The sequence below is a fragment of the Plectrocnemia conspersa genome, unplaced genomic scaffold (assembly GCF_051122295.1).
Source record: "Plectrocnemia conspersa isolate PC_06_02 unplaced genomic scaffold, ASM5112229v1 ptg000009l, whole genome shotgun sequence".
Taxonomy (NCBI): Eukaryota; Metazoa; Arthropoda; class Insecta; order Trichoptera; family Polycentropodidae; genus Plectrocnemia; species Plectrocnemia conspersa.
Genome location: NW_028277173.1, coordinates 15,017,598 through 15,039,051, shown reverse-complemented (window position 1 = coordinate 15,039,051; position 21,454 = coordinate 15,017,598). Strand labels below are relative to the sequence as shown.

Sequence of the window (21,454 nt, the reverse complement as noted above, 5' to 3'; positions counted from 1 at the left end):
TGTTGCTGTTTTCGCAACGCAGTCGGGACGGCGAAAAGGCATCGCACTCAGCGGGCTACCGGGGCGCGTGTCCGGCGGACGGCTACAGTATATAAGCGCGGTCGTAGAGTCCAGAACTGTCATGGCGCTCAGCCAGGCCACCGTCGTGAGTAGAAATTTGGACAAAACTGAATCGATGCCTCGGCTACTACGCCTTCCTATTAATGCTCCGCATCATCCCGCGACCACTTTCGACTAATTATTCACAGTGACATATGCGTTTTTAGACGATTTTCCTCATGTTCTGGGAGTCCGGTCGCCCATACACGTTCGAACGTTTCAATTATAAGTTCAAATTAATCGTTTTAGATTTAAATATATATTTTTTCCTAATATGTATATTTCAATAATATATAAGTAGTAGTTCACTAACTGACAATTTTTATTTCAATTATTTAATTTTTTAAAGCTATAATGTCATTTAGATAAAATTTAAAAAAAGATACATTTTTAAACTATAAAATATTTTTTCTTAAATAATTAAAATGTTGATTATTCGACTTCATTAAAATTATGAGGTTAAGTGTTTCGTTTTCCGCATTTTATAGTTGCCTGTAAAAATGATAAGATAGTCGAGAGGACGGCAGCGATCCCCGTTTAACCGTTAACACTTCACCATGAATCAAGACAGCACTGTAATTAATCTTTGTTTTTATTTGCATGTTATTTTATGTGGCTTTTTGATTACCCTTAAAATATAGAAATTGTATTAATAGAAAGACTGACTAATAATATTAATTCACATTTTGGGCAAAAATATTACTCTTATAATGAGCGTCCATTCAATTTTTACGAATGATTCTGCATTTTAAGAGTTTACTGTAGTGTAATTCTTTCTTATTTGTCATCTCTCAAATGAAATTAACTCTTATGTTTAAGCCTAAGAAAATAATTATTTTCTCATATTGCATTGACTGTAAATTATTTTACCCATTGTGTAATTATTCTCAAAGAAAGTTTATCCCTAAAAAATGTGAAGGTTTTTGAAGGATTGTTTAATATGTTATTACTTCATCAATTTTCAGAGAATCAATCAATCAATTGTATTATATTTCATTATTAAAAGATAAACATTTTATATTATGCGAAATTGTAGATCTAGAAATCAGTAGTGGCAACTTTTTTAGTTTTACTTATCACCATGATCTCATTTGAAGACGTCTAGAATATACAGTTTAATTATGTAATTATTGCATTTGCCATTTTTAACAGATTATCATTACTCGTACCCGTAGTAGTAGCGGAAAGTATTAAAGAAGTTGTTTAAAGAGATTGGCGTTTTTATCTTTTAATTCAAATAAAGTTCTACTGATAAGTATTCAATTATTATTACAATTGTAAATTAGGAAATGTTTAAAACAATATAATAGTAGTAGTGAAGCATTTTGTAATGTATATATTTGAGTGCCCTCAATTCACAATGGAAACAAAGGATACCAATACTTGGAAAAAATAAATCAATAAAATAATAATAAAAAAACAAATTATGAAATAAGGTACCAATAGATTGAGACAATAGTTGCATTGAGAGGCGCATTGATTCAGGAAAATTAACATTATTGTCTAGAATCAATTTTGAAATAAAATAAAATATTGAGTCAAATTTTGAACTGACACTTAAAAAAAATTTGAAATATGCTGTATGCGAAATATTTTAGGTAAAATGAAAATTTTGAAAGTAATGATACAATAAAAATATTTCTAAAGCATTTTATTTTAAGATTGATTTACGTCTTTATGATGGACCTCAATGTATCATAGAAGTCTTGCACTTGCTCTCTTTCAGCAACTAATATTAGCAGAACTTCCGATAGCATAATCTTTCGGCAAACATTTCATAAAGTGTGCTTAGTTCTTTGTGTGCGACAAAGATATTTCTTCAATATTTTTAACAAGTTCATCTGTGACAACGCATGGCCTTCCACTATTTTCTTCACCATAATCGTCACTTCTTCTACTTACAATGCAAGACACCGTTTTACATGTTTATAACAGCATTACCATAAATAGAACCAAGCTGGCAATGAATTTCAGCAGTAATTTCTCTTGCGGACAATTTAAATGAAATCAATATATAAAATAATTGTTCTGTAAAACGAATTGTTTGTGCATTACTGTTGGACAGTAAACACCTTATAAATAACTCAACACAACGGATCCTTCTCCAAAGAAAAAATCTGAGTATTTACCTTACATAAATGCTCAAACAGTTTGTTGTATGGAACAGAGTATTTATTTAAATGCACGTAACTCTTAAAATAATTGCCTTTAAAATCGCACTCACTTCTCTTTTCATAGTAAACCGCTATTGTAAGCGGTTTCTAGCGAAAAATTTTCAGTAAAGGAGTGTCAAAATTAGTTTTTATTTTTGTATTATTTTTTATAATAATATTATTTTTGAATACAGTGTGTAGTGCATGCTTTTATTGTGGATGTATATCTACAATCTAGATTGTATAAAAATGTAATATTCTTCCTCAGCTCCGTCTCTACACCATGGTGATGGAAGATGTTATCGCCGGCATACGGGAAACTTTCCTGGATGACGGCGTCGACGAGCAGGTTCTGCAAGAGCTAAAACAGCTCTGGGAGACCAAATTGCTGGCGAGTAAAGCTGTCGAGCAAACGCCGGATCCGCCTGAACACCATCCGCCGCCGATAGTCGCCAATAATTTGAAAGCGAACGGTGCGACAAACTCCCGTACAGCTTTCATTTACTAACAATATTTAATATACTTGCCCCGCAAATTGTTCATTATTTCGTTTGTACTTCAGGTGCTATTAAAAAAAATAGTGGCTTTGAACAAAGCTCGTCAAATCAGACTGTGTTGAACCAGCAAGCCAATAATACAAATAGTGTGCCTAATCAGACGCAGGGTAGTTCGAATAGTACACCGCAAAATACTAACATAGCGAACCTCGATCCGCACAGTAAAGTTCCTGTACAGGTATGGTCGAATAAAATTTCATCGGTGTTAAACAACAGTTAATTATTGTTTTCGTGTTTTAGCTAACGTTACCCGCTCAAACTGGAGTTCCTGGATCAACACAAAGAGTATTTACTCTACATATTCCAGCGGCGGCTCTTCATAACAATCAATTACACCAAGTATGTAATTATAAACACTCGCTTCACATAATCACATTTTTATCATTAAAATTATGCTATCAGTAAAAACTTGTTGCTGCTATACAGTAAAAGAACTGCTCTAGTAAGCACGAAGGTGTTATTTATATGTGTACTTACAACAATTTATAAGACGATTCTTTAATGAAAATGTGGTATTTATAGAATCCAAAACCACAAAAAATCAGTTACCTCTTTTGTGATTAGTATGCAAAGTGAATGTCTCAGATTCAAAGATCAGTTAACAATATCTACTAGTAAGGGTTTATTATCTCGAGGTGACGCATTGGGTTAATCCAAATGTATTTCGTTTTAAACGATGATTAATTTCAAAAATCAAAAAATGGTTAAACACTATTATTTTTCAGTTCTAAGTTACCCTCATCTTTTCATATTATTTTAATAATCCTTTTATTTTGTGTCGCAATAGGAAGTTATAAAGTAAATTATTTGAAACACTGGCCATTTTTTTTTAAATAAAGACAAATTTATGGGTTTTTTTTATATAAATTTATGTATATTTTACTATAGTGCGCAAATTTGAATGCCATTTTTAGATAATGTTTTTCTAATAATGCACATATGCATAAAAAAGTTAATCAAGAGATGATGAAATTACATGTGTTGGCGATCGGTAAAGTGTTATTATAACTCAAAATTAATGTTTTTCAGATATTAACTGGCCCGATTATAACTGCTACCATGAATTTACCGCAAAATCTAGCGGCTACGTTATTACAACAGCATATCAATGCAGCTCTCCTCGGACAGCAGTCTAGTTTCAGTAAGAACACATTATTGTATAAATTTAACCACAAGTCTATAACATGTACCGTTATATTATTTATTCAGCTACCACCCCTACGACGAGTGTAGCCAAATCACAATTAGACGGCGGCGGTTATGACTCTTCCGACGACGACTCTGAAACTGGTGGTGCTGGAGCATCTGACGATGATGCAGATGGCGCCGGTTCGGCTTTGGGCAGCGACGCCGGTGTCGATGACGAGGATGCTGAAGATGGAGAAGAGGGAGGTGCGGAAGAAGAGCCTTTGAATTCCGGAGATGACGTTTCCGAAGAAGATCCCACTGATTTGTTTGACACTGATAACGTAGTAGTATGCCAATATGATAAGGTGAGTCTTTGCTAAATAATGATCACTGGCAGATGATATTAATTTTTAATAAAATATACGTTTTATAATGTTTTGGGTTGGTAATTTCCATCGATTTCTAGAGCATTTTTAAAATTTACAATGGATAATGGGAGATATTTTCTTTAGTTGTCTTCCATATACGGTTTAGGCCTATTACACACTGTCAACTAGCTGCCGCCGATTCGAAAACATAGGCAACTAAGCTAGGCAGCTAAGCCGAGCGACTTGACTTGAGTAGTACATTTAGGGATTAAGTAAGTAGTGAGAGCGGTGCATCGAAAAGGGACATACATAACAGTCTGAAAGTATTATTTCACAATCTATGATTTATGACCTATTTCGTTTTGGCATCTACAAATATGAATAGAGCAATTTTTGTATGTACAATGGTTTATGAAGGTTTCAAGTTTACAATCTGTGAGAGTTGAAAATGGTCGGCACTTCATAGTTTCTTTTAATCCTTTGACTCAGTAGAAACACGTTTTTGCTGTCAATAATGGTATTAGGATTGTTAAATCTTTTTATGTATTCTTACGATAAGCAAATTCATATATTAAAATTATCCCATGCTCACAGACAAGCACAGTAAAAATCAATATTTTTTAGCCGCCGCTGTAATTCATTTTTAAGTACTTATTTTAATGCAATTATAAATGTATCTGTATTCTGTTATTAAAATTAATGTAAATCAAGAAGCAAGAAATAATATAATATAATTACACATATTATTTCATAATAAATTCATTTTCGTTATTAATATTCATATAAAATTATTGTAAACAATTCGGTATTCAAGTTCTACGATGGGCTTTTCTGTGTCGAAGTCATTTTGTGTGAATGATATATAAGTCGCTCCTCGTGTGAAAGCGCTCATCTAAACCCATGCTTTTATCGGTTGCGGCAACTAGCAAGTTGTCTGTGCATTGCCGCTGCGCAATGGCGCACTAGACGCTTGGGCGACTCGACGACTGCGTGCGTAAGCACCCATTTAAAACCACATAAAGTACAGTTGCCCGGCGACTAGTCGATAGTGCGTAATAGGCCTTAATATAAAACAATATTTTAACACATGATACTGTTTACTTGCTCGTTCAGATTGTTAGTTATAAATTGCGATTTTCACTTTACAGATAACCCGAAGCCGGAACAAATGGAAGTTTTATTTGAAAGACGGAATAATGAACTTATCCGGAAAGGATTTTATATTTCAAAAAGCAAATGGCGATGCCGAGTGGTGAATGTTACGTATACTAATAATATGATAAAATATATACTATTCGTTGAAAGCCAGATAGTGTGATTTACTTAGTCATATGTATTTTTTTAACATAATTGTACTGAAAATAATAAATTTATTATTTGTGTAGAACTATTAAAATTTAAATTGCAAGTTGTGTTGATTTTTATTAGGAATTTTATCGAAAAAAATATTGTTAATCTTTCATTCCTCATACTTAATTTTTAAAATGGGTCAGAAATTGTTTTAAAAAAAAAAAAAATCTTTTTTAATTTGATTCTCTGGGTTGTATTTTAAAATCCGATGTGAAGATTTTTTAAATCTATGTATAATATAGAGATGATTATTGTTTAAATTTTGTGCTATGTATGTAACCATTATTTTGTTGTGTAATTTTAAGGCGAGAGTTATTTAGTTCCAGAACAAATTTTCGCTATTCTGCATAAAGCGCCAAGTCCTGCAACAATTAGTTAGTTCTTATTTTTACCAATATTGTGATTTTGAGCCTATGTGAAAGCCAAAAGTTCACAAGAAATTATCGTTTTTTTACAGTTCAATATCGAACAATTTAACGGATTTATGTAAATATAATATCTGTAAATAAAACGTTGAATTATTAAACCATTAAATAATCATATTGGTTATTTACTCATACTTATTGTAAATTTCCTTCATTGTCGGTTATTTTCTTAATATTTATTTCTTTATTGAAAGTGCCTATAAATAATTATAACTTAAAAACACGCGAGAATCATTTATAAAATAAAGTTAGATGCGTGACCAAAGATACGTGTACATATTTGAAGTATGATTTGTTAACTCAAATATATCACTGCCCCATCTCGCCACTATCTTTTATAGTAATTATTATGAGCTTGTAACGTTGTATCTATATATTCACATCTGTTTTATGAGCATAATAATATTTAAAATAATAATTGCGCATAAAAATTGTAATACCTACCAAAAAAAAACCCTAAGAGGTGATATATGATTGTGTATTAGTTTTTTTTCTTAATATGAATAACTTATTTTAGATTCATGTTAAATATGATATAAAAATTGGGTTGTGGTAAACAATATCTTATTTGAATTTAGTACGGTCAGTATCGAATACTTTTTTCTTTTATTATTATTATCTTAAGTGTATTTCTCTGTCTTTATATCAAAATGATTTATAATAAAATGTATCTATGTCATTAGTTTATGTTAATTTTCAATAAAAAAATTGAAAATCATTGATTACGAATTTGATTGGATTAAAACCCTATTATTATGTACAAAAAAGCATTTAATAATTTTACTTTTATTATTGGATAATTTCAGTAGTAAAATATGTACGTTTTTTCACCATATGCTACAATATTTCTCTACCCATCACTTGTGTTTAACACTAAAACTATCGAATCAATAAAAATGACTGGTTTTACTATTTACCTTTAAAATTCATACTACAAATTTAATTTTTTTTTCTGAATTATGTTATGACTTTTGTAATGATTTTTATTATAAATTTGATTTTATCTTTGTTTTGTTAGGGATAAAACTATTCGGTTAGGTTTGAGTTTGAAAGTTGTAAATCAAATTATAGTTCTAGAACTTTTATCAGGTCAAGTCCAAATACAAACTAAACCAATTCATTTCTCAGGAGAAAAAAAGCGGAAAAAGAAGTACAGACGTCGCATCTCGCATATTGCTCCATAGTTTGTCTGCAGTTGGATATTACACTATGTTTTAAAAATATGATAGCTATCCTTAGCAATATTACTATGGACTTTTGATATAAGAGGGCTGATCAAAGTATATTCTAATCGAATTTTGGTGAATAGAAGTGCGCAAATCACTTCTCAGAAGCCAAAAATTCACGGCAAAAGCAATAAAATCGTGTCGGCGTCGTCGCAGTGAGAACGCTCGGTAACGATCGTACAACAATATGAACTCTATATAACCGAGCGTTTCCACTGCGTGGAAATGATTTTGACGTGGATTCTAAAGAGGGACGTCATTAGAAGAGGCAGGTGGGGGCATTTGTTCTCCCTTGAATTTGGCCAGAGAATGCATGGCATTATTGAAATACTACGAATCTTAATGAAATTGAAATAATAAAAATTTACTACTGACTGGCCTCTCTGGAAAAAACTGAAATGACGTCCCTGGACATATGTCAATAAAAAATGTGGCTGATCAATAATAAGTATTGACGAGAATTTTTTTAAAAGGTAAGTTTTGAGAGCTGTAATAACACTCGGCTTCAGGGATGAAATGGAGGTCAAGCTTGTCTTCAAAGGCAAGTTCGAAAATTCTGCAAGACAATTCTTCAATACATTACATACATTTTTTTTGAGGTCTCTATTTCAGAAGTCCATGATGTTTTTGAATAACTCTTGAATAATTGAGTGGTAAAAAAGGCTTCGAGAAAATCGGTCTCAAGCTTGAAGTAGAATTAAGGACTAACTACTGGTGCAGTATCCACCACACTTTAACAGAGAAAAAAATCTTAATTTGGTCGCTGCGCTGCCTAATGAATAACAACCTATAATTTAAATAAGCTTTTTTAGATATTAATTGTAGAAAGTATAACTGGTGTATGATATAATTATACACCGTATCAAATATTATGCTGAAATATTTATCGGAATAGAATAACAATATAAATCTAAAAAAATTAATAGAGGTGGGATTGAATTGTAGAATATAACTTTTTATTAACATATTATGGAGTGTAGTTAAATTTGGAAGCAAAGCTGGCCATCTCTATGGCCATCAAATACACATTCTCAGAAAAAGTCATACTTATCGCGGTTTTTTTGTTTGTGGTAGAATTTGAAATTTTTCAAAGTTAACCCCTCTCCTGTAATGTGAAAAAATAATAATACCGTGAAATAATAAAGAATACACTAAATTACATGAAAATCTATTAATTTTTAGCGTCGTACATACAATTTGACATGGCAACACCGGATATTCCGGTATTGACGATTTCTGGGGTGAAAAATGCCCCACTGCACAATAATAGTTATGTGCATCATTTAGTTATATGATGTGCATACATTTACAAGGTGCCATTATTGATCGTGCACTAAGCAAGACTTGTTGAATTGAGCATAGATCAAGGAAACGCAGAGATACAGCGATTATTTTCAAAAGAAACACGTAAATATTTATATTAAATACAAATAATCGTCGTTTAAATCAATATTAAGCTTTTATGGAAAGAAGAGCTTGTCTATATTGTAGGTTTATTATCAATATAAGCGATTAATATATTAAATTTTAGTAAATGTTTTCACAGAGGAACTTTTCAATATATTAATTTCTCTAAATATACACACACGAAATATATTTGATTCTTGTGGTCAGTACAAGATTATTTTTTTCATTTTAATTATTTTAGATGTAAACGCGTATATATCATAGTAAAAGCTATTGGAAAATAATCAGTATTTTATCGTTTTAAGATTTCGTGAAAAGTAACACTTTATTATATTTAAAAATAGTACCTTTCTTTGTAAGATTTCAGTGAATCTATAATTAACTCATATTGCTAGTTTTATTAAATATAATTGACGAACTGGATGATGGGAAGTGTATAGACGTTCATAGAGCAAATACTATAAAGAGCATTTCATTGGTTAACTATGACTAAATACCAATTTTACAAGTTTTTTATTGCTATTTTACAAAGATAACTAATAACAAAATATTTTATAAGATTCAATTTGTACCATATTGAAATAAAATACATACCAATAATATTTATTTTGATTAATCTCTTTATTATATATTACTTTTCTTCAGATAATGACGCTACTAGTGGCAGATGTGTTGATCACGGTGAGAAAAATCAAACGCCCGCCCGGAAACCATATTGAATCACTTCTCTCTATGGGATTCGTCATCACCATACTGGGATTCGTGTTGCTTTACTGTCTTCAGAGCACCACGTTCTTCGCTACCGTTAAAAAAATACAACCAGATAACAACGAATTGCTAACCACCCCCATGCCCATCGATGTGCAGATGGAGTGCGAACTAAAATCGGAGAACGCGTTCATCATCGAAAAGTACGACGCCCAAAAAGTACACGCCAAGATCATGGCAAACAAGATACGCCGCATGGCTGAAAAGTTGCCCAAAGACAACTTCGAACGGATCAACAAAGAGATATACTTAAACGACCATCATCATATGATGTACGTGAATCGTTACAATAAGATGCTTGACGATACAAAGACAGTTCATTCTGCAAACGACAATCAGAAGACAGACGAAATTGTTTTCATGCAAAATATCGAAGCGGCCCGCAATATGGGATGCGGTGTGATTGTCTTAGAATACCCCTTTTATGCAATCACCGAACATCAAGAATCGAGTCGCAGTGTCTTAAAGCGTTTGTTTGATCTAGTACCAAAGTACGGTTTGAAACTGTCGATTATTTTGAGGAATTATTACAAGAGGAACGTCGTCAGTTTTAAGAAAGAAATACACCACTTCCTTAAGACTTATGGAAGACATCCAGGATTGTATAAATACAAGAAAGATAACTCTTCTATTGAACTGCCTATAATTTATATTTTGGGGTCGTTTAACATTCAGCACGATAAATGGTATAATCTACTCTCTCCGAATAGCAAATCTTCCATAAGAGACACTGAAAACGACGCGATATTCTTAGGACAAGTCCGTGACGAGGAAGATAATTTACATATTAAAAAGTCTAAGTTTGACGGATTTTTCACATGTTGTCATAGTAATGGGGAGTATTTTGGTAATACTTGGAAAAATTGGGATTCTTTATCATCCTGGGCTGATTCTCACGAATTGCTATGGTCCACCGGTGTCGTTGAGGGATCCGAGGGTATTTTGTCTCTGAAAGCAGCTCTGAATACCGTGTTGCGTTTTAGAGAAAAGCCAACGTTTGTGCTCTTCAATAACATCAATTACAGAAATGAAGTCATCACCGTTGTCCAAAATTGGAACGATATAACATCCAACTTGAATGATACCAACCAAAGATTTCTATAAACAGGGTAAAAGCAGATATAAGAAGCTATATCTCAAATATATGTGCCAAAATAATTAATTTCTCAAAGTTTAATTCTTTGATATAGGTAAATGTTACAGAATAAAATCCAGGAGATGTATTAGCTTCTTGTTAATTGTTTTTTGGGGCCAAGCTCCATTTATATTATAAGAAAATAAATATACTATAATTATCTTACTTATATAATTATGTTAATTATATATTCCAATATTAATATATGTCAAGAAGACAGACTAGTGTTATTAATATACAAAATATTATACATCGATGTTGAAAAAAATTAAAACCATTTAAAATTATGTTATTAACCATCAGTGCTGGTCGGTGAAATACTTTCCCTCTCGATCGCTCGCGGATTAGTAACTAGAGTGAAAGAGATGAGGAGGCATGCACTGCATGCCTCTCCATCTCTTTCACTCTAGTTAATAACACACGAGCGATAGAGAGGGAAAGTATTTCACCGACCGGCACTGTTAACCATATAATCACAATGTTGATATAATAGAATCTAACAATTTCAGTTTCTTAATATGTGAATGTTCCCCTATTACATGTAATGTGACTGTACTGGCACAATATTATGTTAAATACAATATACATCAGCATAAAAATATGACTTATTATTTTTCGTGTATAAACCAGGCCTTCGAATCGGAATTGAACCCAAAACCAGAAAAAAACGTTATATTTGTCGGAACGAAAACTGGAAAAAAATCGATTATTTCACCAAATCAGTCACAAAAAATGTAAGCTGTGCAACATTTGAAAAATATTTGGAACAAATTATAATTTTTAAAGAAAGCAATTTCAATCACGAATGAACAAGCACAATCATATAGTGAAACATTTGATGAAAAGGTAGACGATTTAGAGGATTTCTTAAGAAGAATTGGCAATGAGAGACATAGATTTCTCCTTCTACAGATGTGGACATTGAATTCATATTGTATAACTTTAGCCACGTATAAAGATTAGATAGTAGAAAAAAACATATTTTGGAATTTTCAGAGGAAAATAAAAATGCATATCCACATTTCTACAAAATTGCAATGGTAGTTTTAGGACCTTAACAACACAGGTTAGTGTTGAAATGGCTTAAAGTTTATTTTGCGAGAAAATCGAAATAATTTTAATGAAAATACATTGGACAATATATTAATAATTAGAGGAAACTTTCATATTTTTAAATTATAAATAAATATACCTAAGAATCCTGTATACTTAAACTGTGAATATACGAATTTGCTTTGTTTACATGTTTCGTTGAATGAATTATATTGTTATCATATATTATATAAGTACTTATAGTTTTAACTATTATTCCTTTAAATAATTATTAATTATATTATTGTATCAATTATTATATTATAGTTTGCTTATAAACAATAGAAGAAATAAAATGTTTTAAAATATGCTAGAAAATTAATTTTGAATACAAATAAAAACACTAAAAAAATAATCACTCGGAACTGAACCGAAAACGGTAAAAACAGATATTTATTCCAGAACGAAAACCGGAACCGAACCAATATATATATACTATATGTTTTTAATTGAACTGGAACGAAAAAAAGAACAGTTCAATGCCCTGATATAAACAGAAGAGTCAATAAGTCACAAACACTAACATTATATGATAAACAGAATATATTAAATTGATTTAAAGTAGTGTTTACTGATTTGGATTATAGAGATGAGTTTTTAATATAATAATTTCTACAATAATTGCTCAGTATTTTATTTACAAATTACTATTTTAGTGATATTTTTTACTTTTGCTATAGTTATTAAAATAAAAATAGGTTTTAAGCCGAGTCATAATTTTATATATAATATTAGTCATATTATTTTTTTATTTAGTGTTTTATCTACAATAATAGAAATCAAGTTGTGTTGAACGGTACGTAATTTTTCATTAATTAATTTCATAATATAGTTGTAATGAGCATGGCAGCTGTAACATTTATTTATTGTAAATATTTTGTTGCAACATGACGGGCATTAGCCCAATGCGTTACAATGGTATTAACATAGCTAACCCTTCGATTCATGGTGTTGCAAATTTGCAACACCACGTAATGATATTTATATATGGCTTCATAAATTCCTTATTTTTATAATGTGGCATATTTGAAACATACTGTTAATACTGAAATAGTTCGCATTTGATTTTTAATATATTTTTTCCTTATTATATAGAGTAATATTTACCCTTTAATATATTTTTTTGACGTTAAAAAAATCATGAAATTAAGAGTTAACAACTACTAAGATAGTAGTGAGACACTAGACTGGAATCAGTGACGTTTATTTTATTGATTATAAATTATTATAACAGCTTACAATCAATAGATGTCACTATGGAAGATTATTTATCACAATATTCCTCCGTTAGATTAGGATAACCTAAGAAAACATAATCGTAATTATACTTATATAATAATCACTAATTCCAATCTCCAAGACAAGATAAAAATAAAAAACACTAGGGTAGGAACATATGGGATAAACTAGGTCCTTCAACTATAAGTCACCGATCTATAAAAGTAGTCTATTGTGCTGGTTAAGATGTGTAATATATATTTATAAGCTGTGCATGGTTAAAATGCTTATCTTTTGAAGTAAAAAAAATATCAATGAAGAGAAGAGAGCGGGGCAGACCATATGCTATAGGTATTTGTAAAATATTTTTAGAATTTTTATGTTGACCTCTGAATCATCTGTACTAATATTTCTAAGTAAAAGTTTTATCAAGAAAAAAATAGAAGAATACACGACAAACATATTACAACATTTTATTAAAATAGATAATGAAAACAATACATTTTCAATCATCCATAACATAAATGGTATACGAGTGCATATAAATTCACCTCATTACCTATCTTAAGCCTTTAAATATTTACATTCATACAAACGCGTATAAGAAAAAAAACAAAAAATAATTCTTTCTACAATTTTTTCGACTAATTAATTAATACTTTTAACACGCCTAACCTATAACAGTATTGACGTAATTTGTTTCAAAACATTCACAGCGATACACCAATTTATAATATTTAACACAAATTACATTAATATAACAACAATGTACTTAATATTAGAAACACAATTAAGGATATTTGTGATGTATAATAAATTTAATTGACCATATCTTAACTATTCCATTACTAATTGATATATTTTGGATGATAGTGTATTTGTTGTACAATTTCAAAATAAAGTTATAGGTACACACAATTTATTGACAATTATAAATATCATTTACCCATTATAAATATTAAGCATTAAATAATACGAAACACATTAAACAATAAAATTGTTTATCACAATCGTTTTAACGCAAAATTCTATTCCTACATACATACATATAACATATTAATAAAAGCTTACCATATTTATTGTCTTGATGATTTTAACGATAATTCAATTATCGATGAATGTTTTAAACATTTCATTAAAACTTTAATAAAGCTACGTCTGTAAAGGAAAACTTCATAAGCACAATAATAAAGGTAGTATAAAATAAACTCAGTTTGCTTTTTGTTTCAAATACTTGACATACATACATATTTAATAAAAATGTATACACTGAGGTAGCACCTTATTAAATTGAAAATTAATAATATATACACAGTCAAGTGTAATAAAATAACATTTGAAGCTGATAATTTACAAATAATAATATCAATCTTATAGAGTCATAATATTACAGTAAAATAAATATTTTTGAAGACTAATATATAAATTTAAGTAACTCTATCATAAATTACTTAATAAAAAATTATATTAAAACGAGCACTTATTCCAGAAAACAAAGCGTATGTATGACTTATATAAGATAACCTAAACGTTAATATTTTTATCGAAGACCTCATTCATTCTGAAAGACAATATTGCATCATTGTCATTAATGATTAAATAAATTCGTCTATAATTATTACCAAAAATAGCTACAGCTTCATAATGGATGATTTAAAAAAATCTGCAATTTACTAATCTTGCTGGACAGTTAGTGTATGCGTATCTGGAACACAAGTAGTATGGTAGTTACTCAGTATTTACTTATTTAGAGCCTACTCCGAGAGCTGAAATAATAAATAAATAAATAATATGACATTTTGGTTGAATTTATATATCAGTTTAATATTTACCTGATAGCAAAGCTTCTGCTACGCCCAAGAAATACACAGTTTGGGCGATACCGAACAGAGGCGCTATCACCATCATTCGACAAGCTCCGCCTTTGAAAAACGCTCGTGGACCTTCTTCTTTCATAGTTTTACTACACAAAACATAAATTATTACAAAGTCCATTTATATTTATGAATATTGTATTAAATCTTACATGACACAATCTCCGAATCCTTTGTAAGGGTTGGTCTGCGCTCGCTTCAAATCTTGAAGTCTCGTTTTGATAACGTCTAGTGGATTAACGGCGAGAGCTGCGGAAGATCCAGCCGCACAACCAGATAAGAACGACCACCAAAATACGGCTTCGTCAGATCCGGGACTGGACCGGGGTCCCAAAGCGTTTAGTGTAGCAAAGAGTGGGAAATAAACGACACTGAACGAAATGTCACGAGCTCCAGTTGCACCGGTTCCGCGATATAATCCAGCTATTCCCTCCTTTTGCACCAGTCGCTTAGCGATGGAGAGCGCAGATTCGTGTTTAGATGCTGAAAAGGAAAATCGTAAGTTATCGATTCCCAAAATAATAATAACAAATAGTTTATATGGTTTCATTTAACAATCAAGTAAAAGTGACTGCTATGACAATTTGATGGGACTTTTAGAGCTTCATCAATCACAAGAGTTCAATTAAATAAATACATATAAGATAAAATAGGAATGTTTTTACTAAAAAATGTGGATCATTTATGTAATTTAAATAATTGTCAAGGTACAGTAGAACCTCAATATAATGGGCAAAATATCTGGACAAATGTGAAAATTGTTAAAAGCATCCTGTTAATGTTATACATATTTAAAAGGTGCTATTTAACAGGGAATTATTTTGAGAGATTTAGCATTTAAATAAATAATCTGTTTACATAAAACTAATTGTATATGCATTACAATAATAAGAAATAAGCATTAAATAAATACACAGATTGAGCAACATTTTATTTGTAGTGTGCATTCAAATATATAAACCGTGCATTAGCGTTTCGTTACTGTAGCGAACTACTGAAGTTAAGCAGCATTGGGCACGCCCAAGTGAAAAAAATATATATAATCCTCCTTTTAAATAGATTCGTTGCAGAGAGTTATTCATGGGGTGTTCACTGTTTCTGACCAACGCACTCTATTTATTAAAAAAATATTAACTATAGCAAGTTTTTCATATAACTGTTGGGACAGATTAGGTGCGAGCAAGCGTTGGTCAGAACAAGTGATCACCTCATGAATAACTCGCTACAACGAATCTATTTAAAAAGAGGATTATATAAATTGGCAGCAAATATATTTTTTTCATCCCGTCTGAATTTTAGCATCCATTTAACATTTATTGCAAAATGCTAAAAACATATCTCCTTAACAATTTATCATCCACGTATAAACAAGCTAATTATTTTAACTCTTATACTGAAAATTGTTTTTAAAGTCATTGAAAAATTCAACTTTTATTTTTTATATTATTGCTGTTTTTCAGATAAACGCTCTCGAATAATTTTGTTGTGTAATTTTCCTGTAAATATTATTATAAGCAATTAACTCGACCGAAGCACAAAATATATTGCATACCGTAGGTGCAAGTCCAGAGGGTAACGGTAGAAAACTCACTATGTTTATTTTTCACATATATTTTATGAAATGTTTACAATAAATGCGCATTTTATTTTATTTATTGTTTATTTAAATCATACTCTATTTTAATAAACGCAAATTAAACATTATTTTAAAAACATAAAACTTTTACAGAAATTTTATAAGCAGTCACCCATCCAATTAATGGCCACATCTAATGTTGCTTAGCTTCGGTCGTTCGCTACACTACCGAAACGCTAATGCACAGTTTATATATTTTAATGCACACCACAAATAAAATGTTGCTCAATCAATGCATTTATTTAATGCTCGTTTCTTATTATTGTAATACATAAATAATTAGTTTTATGGAACAAAGTATTTTATAAATTGCTCATTTAAATTGTCCTCATATTTAAATCCAAGTGTCACCGCTTGTAAATAATGTTTTACGCGTGATAATCACGGCATACTTCTAACTTTATACCTACATATATAAGAATAAAGTGTATTTTCGGAAAAAAGTTTGATTTTATATTTTAATTTGATAAAAATATATTCTACGAAATAAAGTTTTTATACCTACCTAATCATTGTTTAAAATCACAATATATATTTTTAGTGCATTTATGCAAACTTCACTGACATTGTATTGTGTCGTTTATTTTCTCACCCGTATTAGTCCGTTATATCAAGGTTCTACTGTACTATACTGGCTGGTAGCTTACTAACAAGAGCATATCGGTGAATCATGCAGTGGATTCCCTTTTATATATCTGTTTATTAGATTAAAAATTATGATTCTATTTAAACTTTAAGACACTGATAAAAAAATAATATTATTTCTTTATTTTATTGTCTCCACAAAAAACCTTTCGTGAACCCAAATGGGGTCACGACCCATAGGTTGGAAACCTGAGCTATAAGCGAATCGCTTCAGAAAAAAGCAACACTTGATCCAATCAATTTAGAAATCTAAGAGATAATGCTATCAGCTATCTAGTTGAGTTCTTCGATTCTCTGAATCCGTGATAATAAATAAACCACAGTTGATCGCTCAATGTGACAGATTAATAAGTAATAAACTTAAAAGTTTAATGCTTGACTCACGGTAAATTATATGTTCCTATATCACGAGAAGAGTATCCAAAACACTTCTACACGGAGCCAGATTAAAATAATTCAACAAAAATCATCATCAAGCATTGAAGGATACAGTAAAACTGAGAAGTATTGATAATTACAATATTTATAATATAATTTCAACAATGACTTGGAGTTTAGATAAATATTTACGATAATAACATAACATAATAAAATTCAATAAACCGAACTTAAGCAATGCGCTATTACGTTTACAGTGCCATACTAAACACAAATGTGGCAGATCTAATTCTATCATCATATATCCCCTGGTTTTATTCTATTGAATCCATATTCAGATTTCATTCAAAAACTAGTTTAAATATTTATTTAATTTATTAAAATGAAAATTATTTTCTTACATGCCACTCTTCCCGCATCCTGAAGTTGAATTTTGAGAAGCTCCATAGGAGTCGTCACTATTATTTGGAACATGCCGGCCAGACCTCCAGCGAGCATCTGTCTCGGAACTGATAAAGCTCTGCAAGTTGTCATTAAAATAAGTACACACTACCACAGATTAACACTTTGCGGTTTAAATAACTAAACATTACCCTTCCTTGGTTTGAAGGTGATGTCTGAAGAAATCGTTAGCTGCTAACTTGATTGCCTTCTCGGGTGTAATCAACAGAATGTTAACGGCGGAGCCTCGATACATTCCAAAGTATCCTTCAGCGCGATAAGTCTTCTTGAAACAATCCACCCTAAAAATAGATATTTATAAATATTGTTAAATCTTGACTATTATCGTATTCTTGTTGTTCGTTGATTAATTGGAGTGATTGATAACTTCAGTTATTAAATATAATAAATTTTATAAACAAAAGACTTATTTATCGTTATCTTGTTAGAAGACCGTTAAATCAAATAGAACATTATTATTTTACAAAAAAATAGCTTATTATCAAAATTGATCATTTTATATGAAACAAATTTATAATTATATTATTATATCACATTTTTGATTTGCATGTAGATAATGCATTTTTAATAAACATATTGAGGATTTATGTAAATTCATTTAAGTTGAATTATATTATGTAAATATGTATATTTCGTTTTGACGTAACCATCTGTCATCAGTTACAGGTTATACAAAATATGCGAAAAAAAATTCTTTGGAAACTGTCCAGAGTTGAACTAATGTTAAATATAATGCCGTCCGTCCATTATATATTTAGAACAAAAAAACAGTCAATGTATATTGTATTTTTTAAGTCGAAACAATGAATTGTTTATTTTTTTTAAATATATACTTACATTGATGAATACATTTTTTCCCCTTTAGGACCGATGGTTTGATTTTGGAGCCGGGTCTTGACCAAGTCCAGGGGAAAGACACAGGATACGCCGATGATTCCTGCAATGCCGCCATTGATAATCTTTGGCAAAAGTCTGTAAAAATATACAAAAAAAAACTCTCTTAAACTTTTTCTTCAAGTACCATAACTAGACAGGAGCAACAGGTGCACATCACACAGGCACGGGGCCCAGGACAAAGTTAGCTTTGAAACGGAATTAATAAAATTTTATATTAAATATTTAATAATTTTAAAGTAAGAATATACTTTAAAATAATCGAAGGATAATTTGGAACAAGCTTACTAAGCGCTAGAAAAATTTTATTGAGCGCCATAGGAACTATATAGAAAAATGATTTTGTATTTTTTTCGTTTGATAATTTATGAGATGAAAATATTCAAGGTTTTTATTTAACTCTAAAGGGTTAACTGTTTGGCTATACAGGTTCTTCATGACTAGTATATTCAAATTGCAATATTACTTTACAAATATTTTTCATAATATATATTCCTATTCTTTTCTGTATATGAAAGAAGATTGAGCAAGTTAAAATTTATTAAGAATTATTGAACAATAATGATTTTCCAATCTTTATAAGATATTAATTGTTACTATTATACGATATTAAGAGAGCCAACTTTTTATGCTCCTAATACTGTCTTAGCAACATAATATAAATGCAAAATTGTCTCGACATTGATTATTGACGTGTTACATAACAATTTTTGGTTTTATGTTAATACAAGGTCAGATCAATATAATTCAATAACGCCAAAGTGCAAATGTAATTTTTGCATTAGTAAATTACTTGGCATAAGAATGCTGCTCGGAAATTTTGACCGTAGATTCTTCAAAGTCTTAAACGAGCCTAGGTATGCTTTCACAAATACCGATCATTGCGAAGTAGCATATTTTGAACGGTTGCCAAGTCCGCTTGCACCTGGTCTAAGATTGAATACACCTTATCATTTAACAAGGCAATATAATTAAATAATTATAAAATCAATAGCACCTAAATTGTGCAATATTTCAAAACATGTTAAAAACAAAGTTAAATAATAATTTAACATTAAGATAAGAGTGATCGGAACAGTACAATAATTTATCTACTATTAGTTATAAAAATATCTTATCACATGTTTCGAATTACACGTTTATATGATTGAAAAGGCGGTTGAACTGAATAGAATAAATATATTGAAAACATTTGTATTTGTACAACTAATAAAGGCTCAAGATCGTCTTCTTGGTGTAAATAACATGATTATGAAAATTAAATTAGCACTAAAAGTAAACATAATATGTAATTGTGCAAATAAACATAGTTCTAAGAAAATATTAATTTATGATTATTTGACTTACGAAAATTGTTTCGGTTGAGGAGTGCTCATGTCTGATTTTATAAAGAATCCTGAAATTTAAATATCAAATATTATTTTATAATAAATGTTGTTTATGGTACTCGTATCGTATTGATTCAATTTTGTTAATCGCGGATGTTTGCCGGGTAATTTGAGCAATTTATAAGCATGAGTTTGATTAATCAATTTCTACGTGTATGTATAAAAATTTTAATTGATGTTAAAATTAGCAGAAAATGTGTACAAAATCGTGTTCAATTGAATTTGTAAATAAATATACGTTTATAATTAGTAAATTTTACACAAAATTATAAATATACACACAGACCAAGTCGACACAAACCGCTCAGCAAGACGAACGTAACCCGACTGAGCCTGACAGTCAATAATTTACGTCATAAAATATTTTTTTGGTCTAAAGAACTAAAATTGAAACCAATGTTAAAAATTAAAAAAGGTCTCTTAGTATAAAAAATATTTAAAATTCTTGTATAATAAATAATAATTTTCAAATTGGTAAATAGTTTTCAAAAATTTTATTAAAAGTGTAAATAGTACAGTAAGATATAATATATACTTTGCCGACGGGAAGTGACGGATGGCAATTAGCATAGACTGAACCGCTGCAGTAGTATTTTATTGATGATTTGAATTACACGTTAGAATATTGTTACAGTTACAGTGAATGAGCAGGTTGTACATTGTGGCCTGCAACTTGCGAGCTCGCCAAAGTTTTTCCCATAATAAACCTAAATAAATACATATAAATAGGCCCCATACAATACAAATGTTTTTTTAGTTTAAATCACTAAAAACCTCAACGTTTGTTTTATTTATATAAAGGGTAAATATGATGCTTTGGGTAATAAGGGGCGAGCACAATAAAAAATAGGTTTGAGATAATTGATTTTCAAGTTATTTAAACGTTTGAAAATATTTAGAGCAAATTATTATAAGTAACCAGTTGAAAATATTAAGATCAAATTAATACTAAAAATAGCTAGATCTTTTAAGAAACATAAAATGTCAAAGTAAAGGTATACGATATTAAGAAGTCCATCTCAACAACTACCTGTATATAGAGTTGCTGATAATAAGTTTATTTATTATGCTATTATCACTATTTTTTAGTATAAATTATTTGAACGTTTAGTTTTAATTTAAATCATATATAAATTAAACTAAAACTTTATTTCATTGTCTATTTATTCACATTATCATACTAACACATGTTTTTAAATCAAAAAATTTTGATGTGCATATGTAATAACATAATTTTAAACGAAAATCATT

The 21,454-nt window shown here is 30.0% G+C and overlaps 3 protein-coding genes across 5 annotated transcripts; 2 read left to right on the top strand and 1 right to left on the bottom strand.

Moving 5' to 3' along the window:
* Positions 1-45: 45 nt before the first annotated feature.
* TfIIA-L (transcription factor IIA L) lies at positions 46-6,798 on the top strand. 2 transcript variants are annotated; one of them, XM_088193506.1, is made up of 8 exons: positions 46-145; positions 588-674; positions 2,521-2,740; positions 2,815-2,987; positions 3,050-3,148; positions 3,839-3,950; positions 4,019-4,302; positions 5,454-6,798. In XM_088193506.1, the coding sequence occupies exons 2-8, from the start codon at positions 657-659 to the stop codon at positions 5,559-5,561; spliced, it is 1,014 nt and encodes a 337-aa protein (XP_088049632.1). In that variant the 5' UTR covers positions 46-145; positions 588-656; the 3' UTR covers positions 5,562-6,798. The 2 variants fall into 2 exon arrangements, with proteins under 2 accessions (XP_088049632.1, XP_088049631.1); XM_088193505.1 differs by lacking the exon at positions 588-674.
* A 1,710-nt stretch (positions 6,799-8,508) lies between these two features.
* On the top strand, positions 8,509-10,636 carry LOC148232018 (uncharacterized). Its single transcript, XM_088192297.1, has 2 exons — positions 8,509-8,713; positions 9,359-10,636. Exon 2 carries the CDS (start codon positions 9,362-9,364, stop codon positions 10,583-10,585), a length of 1,224 nt encoding a protein of 407 aa, XP_088048423.1. The 5' UTR covers positions 8,509-8,713; positions 9,359-9,361; the 3' UTR covers positions 10,586-10,636.
* Positions 10,637-13,385: 2,749 nt separating this feature from the next.
* Positions 13,386-20,560, bottom strand: LOC148232017 (mitochondrial glutamate carrier 1-like). Of its 2 annotated transcripts, none has more exons than XM_088192730.1 (8): positions 20,486-20,560; positions 20,163-20,211; positions 18,759-18,893; positions 18,053-18,202; positions 17,861-17,979; positions 14,953-15,283; positions 14,759-14,889; positions 13,386-14,692 (listed from the first exon to the last, which is right to left on the bottom strand). In XM_088192730.1, the coding sequence occupies exons 2-8, from the start codon at positions 20,189-20,191 to the stop codon at positions 14,670-14,672; spliced, it is 918 nt and encodes a 305-aa protein (XP_088048856.1). In that variant the 5' UTR covers positions 20,192-20,211; positions 20,486-20,560; the 3' UTR covers positions 13,386-14,669. The 2 variants fall into 2 exon arrangements, with proteins under 2 accessions (XP_088048856.1, XP_088048857.1); XM_088192731.1 differs by having other exon boundaries at positions 20,490-20,531.
* Between the last annotated feature and the right edge of the window lie 894 nt (positions 20,561-21,454).

Bases quoted from the DNA above. Each gene is read 5' to 3' on its own strand.
- LOC148232017 (XM_088192730.1), bottom strand. From the start codon at position 20,191: ATGAGCACTCCTCAACCGAAACAATTTTC. The intron at 18,203-18,758 runs GTAAGTATATAT...ATCTATTTTTAG, and splicing joins GAAAAAATGTATTCATCAAT to GGTGGATTGTTTCAAGAAGA. The intron at 15,284-17,860 runs GTAAGAAAATAA...TTTCCTTTTCAG, and splicing joins GGATGCGGGAAGAGTGGCAT to CATCTAAACACGAATCTGCG.
- TfIIA-L (XM_088193505.1), top strand. From the start codon at position 122: ATGGCGCTCAGCCAGGCCACCGTC. The intron at 146-2,520 runs GTGAGTAGAAAT...ATTCTTCCTCAG, and splicing joins CGCTCAGCCAGGCCACCGTC to CTCCGTCTCTACACCATGGT. The intron at 3,149-3,838 runs GTATGTAATTAT...AATGTTTTTCAG, and splicing joins ATAACAATCAATTACACCAA to ATATTAACTGGCCCGATTAT.
- LOC148232018 (XM_088192297.1), top strand. From the start codon at position 9,362: ATGACGCTACTAGTGGCAGATGTGTTGATCACGGTGAGAAAAATCAAA.